This window comes from Etheostoma cragini, chromosome 3 (assembly GCF_013103735.1).
Source record: "Etheostoma cragini isolate CJK2018 chromosome 3, CSU_Ecrag_1.0, whole genome shotgun sequence".
Lineage (NCBI taxonomy): Eukaryota > Metazoa > Chordata > Actinopteri > Perciformes > Percidae > Etheostoma > Etheostoma cragini.
In genome coordinates this window covers 4,426,735-4,435,766 of record NC_048409.1, presented here as the reverse complement: position 1 = coordinate 4,435,766, position 9,032 = coordinate 4,426,735, and the positions used below count along the sequence as shown (strand labels likewise).

General features: G+C 42.3%; 1 protein-coding gene across 1 annotated transcript in view; it reads right to left on the bottom strand.

The window, feature by feature from the left end:
- Positions 1 to 8,667, bottom strand: part of dhx34 (DEAH (Asp-Glu-Ala-His) box polypeptide 34) — a 16,128-nt gene extending 7,461 nt beyond the window's left edge. The window contains exons 1-7 of the mRNA XM_034867676.1: positions 7,609 to 8,667; positions 6,433 to 6,744; positions 4,356 to 4,610; positions 4,138 to 4,240; positions 3,077 to 3,294; positions 2,394 to 2,568; positions 942 to 1,183 (exon numbers count right to left, since the gene is read on the bottom strand). Of these exons, the coding sequence (XP_034723567.1) occupies positions 942 to 1,183; positions 2,394 to 2,568; positions 3,077 to 3,294; positions 4,138 to 4,240; positions 4,356 to 4,610; positions 6,433 to 6,744; positions 7,609 to 8,301 (1,998 nt within the window). The 5' untranslated portion in view covers positions 8,302 to 8,667. The remainder of the gene's footprint in view (positions 1 to 941; positions 1,184 to 2,393; positions 2,569 to 3,076; positions 3,295 to 4,137; positions 4,241 to 4,355; positions 4,611 to 6,432; positions 6,745 to 7,608) is intronic.
- Positions 8,668 to 9,032: the final 365 nt, after the last annotated feature.

Below are 9,032 nucleotides of genomic sequence, written 5' to 3'. Positions count from 1 at the left end.
TGGTAGAGCGGTTGTCTGCCAATCGGAAGGTTGGGGGTTCAATCCCCGGCCCTGCAGTCCCATGTCAAAGTGTCCTTGGGCAAGACACTGAACCCCAATTTGCCCCTGATACTGCGCATCGGAGTGTGAATGTGTGTGAGTGTTTATCTGACGAGCAGGTGGCACCTTGTACGGCAGCCTCGGCCACAGTGTATGAATGTGTGTGAATGGTGAATGTATCCTGTATGATGTAAAAGCGCGTTGAGTAGTCGTTAAGACTAGAGCTATGTAAATACAGCACGTTTACATCTCCGCATGAGACGAGACCGCATGACATGGGACGCTCCAGGCTGCAGCCATACACCATACACCATGTTAGAAAGCAAACTTTAGCACAACTACCCACAAGTGCTGGTGAAGTGCTAATAATTTCAAAACGTTAATGACATATAGACACTTTACAAACGGATAACTTTTTTCACAAAGCTTACGTCAGTGAACTAGCATGTTGCTGCTCCCCACAGTAGGCTGCTTGAAAAAGAGACCATCAACACACAGGAGTTAAGTTACACATTTTTGGAGGTGCGTGTCAAGTTACGGCGATTCGACGCAGAAGCATAAAACAGCCTTTAAACCGTCTCTGCATCACACCATCTGCACTAAAGATAGCACTTTTTATTTCAGTCTCTATGTAACTGCTTTGGGGTCAATTCTTAATGGCAACAGAATTTTTTTAATAATGCAGCAGGTTGGAGAGGTTCCTCATACAATTTACAGAATTAGTTCTCTGAGAATCTCTTTCATTTCAAAGCAAACTTGGAACATATATGAAATGTGCCTGATTTCATTGATATTAAGTGGAATCAAATCAGAACCTTGTGAATCAGAATCTAATTGACTTGGGAAATCAGTTGCGAAACCCAGCCCAACAATGAAGAACATCTTATACCAAAACTGTCTCATTTGTTCATATCAAAAAGCCGCTGTCTAATAAAGTGTCCATTACTGACCTCCACCCAGGCGTTGAAGGTGTTGAGCAGGGTAAAGGGGTCTCCGTGGTTGCTGTTCAGGGGCTGGCGGGCGGTGGCGCAGTCAGGGTTGTGCTGTGCGCTGCGCAGGAAAGGCGACTGAACACTGAGGGCCGCCGCTACCGTCAACACGGGATCCACCAGTTTAAACAGAGAGCCCAGCACCAGCATCTTCCCTGAATCAACACAGACACGTTTCCTGAATCTAGGTGCTCCTGGGTGTGCAGCACTTTGAAACTCCAGTATGTCAGTCAGTCGATACAGATATTTGTCACGTGAAATCATGCAGAAATGTCATTGCCAAACATTTTACACCACGTACAACTTCAGATTATATATTAGGCTCCAGCAAGATACCAGCATTATGGCCCGTGATAAAATAGAGCAACACATGGCTACCCTGTTCAGCTATGGACAGTTCACACAGGAGGCAGGTTTATTCCTAATAACATTATTGGTTCACAGACATGCTGGACTTCCTCATGGTTTCTGCAGTTTTGGCCAAGTCAAATTGAAGACCTTTTGAGATCATTTTGAGACCATAATGAATGAAATTTTAGTCCTAAGTCATGACATTAAGTATAAAAAAAAAGAAAAGAAAAAAGGAAAACAGTCAGATGTCAGAGTCCTCAAACGTTCTCTGAAACAATTCCCCGATTTCCTCATTGCCATTATAGGACCCGTGTCTAGTCCCTGTGTGGAGGACCCAGACCACCACCCCTCATTTATTTGTAGTCGTGATGTGGTGAATTATAATTGGACCAGCAAAAGAAAGATCTACAATACAAAAAAACATTCTATATCACTGACAGACCATTTCAATTAGCATTACAGGCAGCGTTACATGTATGTAGCTATATTAAGACCTTTTCAAAAATGATTTAAGACCTAGAACACAATACTAACATACAAAATACTAAAATAATGAATTTAAGACTTTTTAAGGCCAAGCATTTGGATTTTAAAATTGTAAGCAGGCTTAAAAAATATTTACACACAATGAAACAATTCTATTCTTCTAAATGATCATATTTTAAGCATTATTATTCAAAATGTTGCAGTGTTGCTATAGTAATGTGTTTTTAAATTAATTTGTTCTACTTTTTACAAAATATATCAGATTCCATCCGCGTGCCATAAGAGGGAGCTCGCGTATCATCAGTGGTACTTGTACCACAGTTTGAGAACCTGAGGCCTAATTTATTGTGATATTTGGTATAATAACTTCAAGTACCAAGCCTAAATTGATTCAATTTAAAGTTTATTCAACCCTTTGCCACCATGTTGTGTTTCAGTTGTCGGATTCATGAAAACGTTGGGAGAGGAAAAACATAAAAAAACAAACAGACTGCCACCTACAACAGGAGTTTGGTGTTGGAATCTTACCTATGACCACATCCACAGGCAGCTGTGCCAGCAAACTACCAATGGAGGTCAGTTCTCCATGAGCGTCTAGCGCCCCCTGCTGCTTCAGATAAGTGATTGCCGTCTGGATACTAGCAGCTGGAGGCGGGTCAATGAACACGAAAGAAAGAGGATCTCCAAGACACATGCTCTTCATCTGCAGGACCAGAACCGCATGAATGAAGCTACGATTTAACTACGGGAATTGAAGAATTAAACAGAAGAGTTGCACAACAAATTCAAGAAGGTGTGGCGGGGGGTCCTTTTCTAGAACACTTTCAGAATCTCTAGTCAATTCAAGAAGTACTCTCCTTCTCTCCCTGTTGTACAATGGTTGGCTGTAATATCAATTTTTGATTTCATTTTGCAAATACTATCAGCTAGTTACTTATCGATGTATTTAAATTCTATTCTCACATTATTTTACTTCTTGCTATTTAACCTGATTTCCACACTGTGTGTGTGTGTGTGTGTGTGTGTGTGTGTGTGTGTGTGTGTGTACAAGCTGTTTGATGAGGTTTGGGGGTGGGATTAGGGAATGGGCTTCTCTGTGATATGCAGACACTGTACAAATGGGTGCATTTGTTCAGCAAAATAACATAATAAAAATACTTGAAGGAAACAATAGAAGAGTGGCTATCTCGCTTTCTACAGGATGCTGTTACCTGAAGAATGAGGGAGTCCAGTGCCACTCTGTGGATTTCAGGGACAGGATAAGGGGCGAAGGCATCGTAGTCCGACTCCGCGTACAGGCGGTAACACACTCCTGGACCCGTGCGCCCGGCTCGCCCTTTCCTCTGCTCGGAGCTGGCTCGGCTGATCCAGAACTCCTGCAGACGCTGCATCTTAGCCTTAGGGTCAAAACTCATTTCCTTTACCTTCCCTGTAAAATACAAAAAAATCCATTTATAAGAGTATTGCATCTTCTTCTGGGAAATGGATTATTTTTTTGCCCTTGTTAAAAAAGTGTCAATTTCTTTACATTAAGAAAAAATCTCCCACCCCCCAAACCTTTGGGATCCTCACTAGACTTAAAATGGGTAAGATTTTGAACAAAAAAATAGGTTTGTAAGGATTAGTCTGGATCAACAGAAGTACATTGTGTGCCGTTCTCCAAATTACCTTCACTATGGGAAACAACACCATCCAGCTAGCAACCTACACGCTGAAAATATGAAGTTTTTAAGAAAATATGGATGGTGCAACAAGGCATGCCTGCTTGGTTATTTCTATGAATGATTGTAAAGATTTACATAGAACATGTTTACAGCATTTCCTCTCTAACTGCGACGTTTTGGGACCGATTGGTGGGATTGCTGTGGAGTACACACGGAGATACTCTGGTAAGAGCTTTAACCATTTATCCAGCTCATGGAAATAGCTCACATCATTGTATTGTGTCAGCAGTTAGCTTCATTTAATGTTGTATGTGGCGTTTTCTTTATCGGGGTGCAAATCGGTTCCACCAAAACGGGTTCCTTCCCAAGACTATTTAGCAGAGCGACCGTCGCTGCGTCCGGAGCTTAGCGCCACACAAGACAGTTGCGACGTGTTTAAAGAAATGCAAACAACTCAGAGTGTTGTTTTTTTTCTCCTTTCCAAGAATGCATCTGTGTTCTACCTAGACCTTAGCAATGGACCCATTAGGAGCTGGCAATGCGAGACCAGTAAGGAAGGACCTGATGGAAGGTATAGCTAGTTGTAAAAAGTTAATCCCAAGCCATACCTGAGTCTACAACAAAGCGCACTCCATCTATTGTTACCGAGGTCTCTGCAATATTGGTAGAGATGATGCACTTTCTCACCCCAGGAGGAGAAATGTCAAACACCTGAAGAATAACATGATGACAGAGAATTAGAATCGATGAACCCTAGCCAACATATCCAATTCAAACATTGCAATATGTCCACTCTGATCCGATTTGATGACGAAGCAGACTGTACCTTATCCTGCTGGGCCAGTGAGAGGGTGCTGTGCAGCGGTAAGACTATCCAGCGGCGTGTGTGTGTGCCATAAACCTGACAGGCCTCCTGGATGGTGGAGATCTCCGCCACCCCGCTGAGGAAGATAAGCAGGTCGCCGCGCTCCTCTGGAGGGTAACGCTGATCGATGCCCTGGAGGATGCGCAGATATGGTCTTGGATCCAGTTTCTCTGAACGCGAGGGCTGCTCCTCAGCTGGAATGGGCTGGTATATCACCTTAGTACAAGAAACAGGGGCAAAAAATGTGGATGCAATTTAAAAGAATATATCAAACAAATTCTCTAACCCCAAAAACACAGAAAATGTTACTTTTGGAACATAATTCCCTAATTCAAAGCTCCAATTCGTATTGCAGGCAGCAATTTAAAATAGTTCAGTGAACAATATATTAAAATGACATACTAAAGTCTATGTCTTTTTGTTAAGTGTTTTAACAAGAAATAAATTATTTACTGATTAAAAGGGTTGATAGAAATGCCAGTATCAGAAAAACATCAGATTCTGCTAAAATGCGGGTATCGGTTTTGGAGAGTATGTGAGTCTATGCCTTGATCCGATATTGTATAATTTAGCCTCAAAAGAAAAACTACTTTAAAGATATGTATTTCTGTTTTTTTTTCTGTTATGACTAGCTGTCAAACTAGATAATAACATAAAGTTCTATGGCATTTATTCTCTGTATATATATGTTCATGTTAACAAATACTTTAACCTGAGCTAGGCCAAACAACAACAATAGCAATCATATCACATCCATATAGAGTTAGTAGAATAAATCTGTTGAAATATATATATGAAACACTGGTATCAGAGCTTATTAGGAATGTCTATTCCTCTCAAATTTGAGAAAGGAGGATTTTTGGGTCCTTTGTGGATGCATTAAAAATCTGATAACGTTAACGTTTACCAGCACTTGTTGCTTTAATTAAGATGCATTGTGTTTGAGCATGCCCACATCAACGCGCAGAAAACGGATTCTTCTTGTGAGAGGCATGTTGTGGGATTTTCAGAAATACCTTGTTTTGGTACGGGGAGACTAAAGGGATGCTTAGACAACATCAGGTCATTTAAAAGGTCACAGGTCGGGGCAAGAGAACATCCGGACAGTTTTTAATAACCAAACCTGTCGATGTATAATTATGTTTGTCTCTACACAGATTCAAGGTAGTGCAGACAGCTGCATGATAAGGGACTTGTTTCAGGACTGTCTCCTTTTGGAGGTTGCTGAGTCTTCCCAGAGAGAGAAGCTGGACTAGGCTTTAGCATAGCTATGTTCAGGCGACTACAATATAATTGTTTACCTTAAAGATTTAGCTGGACTAACACCTGCAGCCCTTCGGACGGCAGTACATCATAACACATTGGGCCTTATCTGGCACCCGGCAATGTGTTTTTTGCTATTTTATCACACCATTTAAATGCGGAAAGGCTCATGCACAGCGTGCACACTATGCTTGTTACACACACACACACACACACACACACACACACACACACAGACACACACAGACACAGGGAAGCGCAGCAGCACATACACATGCAAAAGCTTACAAATAGAAATGATTACGGTGCAAATCCGCCATCATAATAGCAACCCGCCTGGCAATTAAAGGGAACGGGAGATGACACTCTGATTGGTTTATTGCATATTACGCCCAAAACACACGTATGAATAAATGAAGACCCTAAGTACAACTCTCTGAAACCATGCACCTGGCGCACAGACCCTTTTTTTCTGCCGTAAAACTAGCAAAAGTGGATTTGGAAACGCCCTAAATGCACTTGCGCCACGCGCTTCACACCATGCGCTTAGATTGTTAAAATAGGGCCTGTCATAGTTAAACTGTCTGCTTCACTGTCTCCTCTATTGAGTTTTGATTAAATGCTTCTGTGTAATTCATTATAATCTCCCGATAATAGTTTGTCTCTCTACTGACATCACTCCAAATTTAACAACAGAGCTTTGTGTTGGAATCGACCAGACTTCTCCTTTAACAATGCATATTCACATCTGTGATCCCAGATGTGCGCTGCTCACCTGTATGGGGAACAGGCGGCCTGGTACCTGCAGCACAGGAGCCCTGTTGAAATAGTCGGAGAAGAGCTTGATGTTGATGGTGGCTGACATGAGGATGAGACGCAGGTCTGGCTGCTCCGCCAGCAGAGAGCGCAGGACCCCGAGCAGGAAGTCACAGTGGAGGTGTCTCTCATGGACCTCGTCCACGATCAACACCTGGTACTGGTCTAGAGTCCGGTCCTTCTGGATCTGCCGCAGCAGCAGCCCCTCCGTCAGGAATAGCAGTTTGGTGGCCGGGGTCCGGGTGGTCTCAAAGCGGATCTGGTACCCCACCTGCAAAACACAACTGCATTTCTGAGCCCTGCACATATTAGAGGAGGTATCTTCAGTTGTCTTACCTGGTGTTTTACTTGCTTAGCATAGTACAAGTAAAAAGTACACATTACTCAGTGCTTAGAATCAGATTTCATCATTGCGCTGTAATTAATAATGTATTAATTTGCACATCACTTTCATGCCACACCTGGTAAAGGTGGGACTAATTTAACTGCTGGAGAGCTTGTCCCCCTCAGGGATCAATACAGTTTTACCTTAATCGATTATATTCCATTGTTAGTTTTTTGTTGCTTATATTTTGTATTATTGATCCAAATTTGTAAAAGGTCAAATTAAAATTAGGAATCAACTGGTTTTCAAAGCCCATACCAATTCATATTAGTTATATTCCAATATTTGGAACCAATATGCATTTACAGTAAACAGATCTATAAGTCAATATTACAATATTTGGAATATTACAAACTGCAACACTACACTTTGTTTAAATGCTTTAAGCAATTATTTAATAAATGAGAAACTTTCAACAGTAACAGAGACTCAGATAGTGTTGGGGGGGGGGGACATTAAGACAGACTCAGTGGGGAGTGAAACTGAAGCAGAGGGACAGACACCCAAAAACTGGTCCAAAATCGTTCTATCCCTACTTAAAATACGTATTATAATAGTTCCATGTATACTGTAGTGAAGTGGAAGTATAAAGTAGTAGAACATAGAAATACTCAAGTAAAGTACAGTAATTGGTTGCTCTTCATCACTGGGCAAAACTCCCTTAAGTCCAGTTTTCTTATACTGAGATCTAGAGGTCTTGTCTAGTCCACTTTTTTTTAATGAGCTAGATAAAGCTATGCCGTGACAAACCTTTGAGCCGTACTGATTAAGACTCTCAAAGCTGACCCTCTTGGCCAGGGAGATACAGGCGATGCGCCGAGGCTGGGTGCAGGCTATGTGGTTGAATCCAGCCGAGAGAAGATACTGAGGTACTTGGGTAGATTTCCCACAGCCCGTGTCACCCGCCACAACAACCACGGGGTGCTGTCGCACTAGCTCCACTATCCGGTCCCGGTACTGGAAGATGGGCAGGTTCTTCTGCTCCCGGCGAAGCTTGGCCAGCTTCCCAAAGCTCTGTCTCTGGCTGAAGTCCAGGAAGTGCAGCAGAGCCAGGCGGCAGTCTGAGACCTCCTGGCTGCCTGGACCTGAGGCTCTCTGCCGGCATCTGTGCTCGGACTTCCCCAGGCGCTCCTCCACATCCCCGGTGCACACAGACACGTTGATCCTGTAGCGGGCATCGTACTCATCAGGGAGACCGAGGTCCAGCGCTCCAGCGCCAGTCTTTCTCCCGTCTTTCCTGTCCTCTTTTGCTCCTGCTGCAGACATGTCCCTCTTTGTTTTATACCTCTGGAATCGGTCAAAGAAAGACCAGAACTCTCTGTGCTCCTGGCTGCCGGCCTGGATGTAGTCATGTCGGCGGAAAAAGATCTCGTCCAGTTGGGCTCGGCACTGCGGGCTGTCCCAGTCCCAACTCCCGCTGTCTCTCCCACGCTCCGAATCCATTTTTACGGTGAGTTACTCGCTTCTAACGTCAACCAAGTTCACTCACCAATACATTAAATAGACATTCACGGCTTTACAAACATGTAGCTAGCTAACTAGCTATCAGTTGTAAAATGTTATCTCTAAATTTGATAAATTCCGGACAGACTAACAAGGTCCCATCCGTTTTAAACACGATGTTTTAATTATCGTGTCTAACACAGACCGAATACACGTTCTTAGCATTGCTTTAAAATAAGATTATCAGACAATAATAAGTCAGGGCTGGTAAAAGAATAGCTAACTGATGAAAACCAACTGGAAACATAGCTAGCAACTGCTTCGACTGCTGCGAAGAACAGGGGAACAATAATACGGGGGGACCGTTTCCGCTCCGCTTTCAAATATCTTCCGGTAAAGATTAGATTCGTTTGTTCTTTGTTCCGGGGTAAATTGGCCTTGCCTAAGTTTTTTTTAGATTTTTGGAAAGACTTCGAGTCTTTTAGAATGATACAGTGTTTAAAACAACACATGCAATCAATATTCAAAGTATAAATATTATCGTTTATTTAAAATGTTATGTTTTATGTACTTACTTATTACTTTGTGTGACATTTTCTATTCATAAAGCTAATTTTCAATTTTTTCCCATCTTCGAAGTTGAATGTTATGTTTGAGTCTTTTATTTGTAACAAATAAGAAATGCACGTCAGTAGCTAAAAGTTACTCAGATGTATTATTTACATTACTTT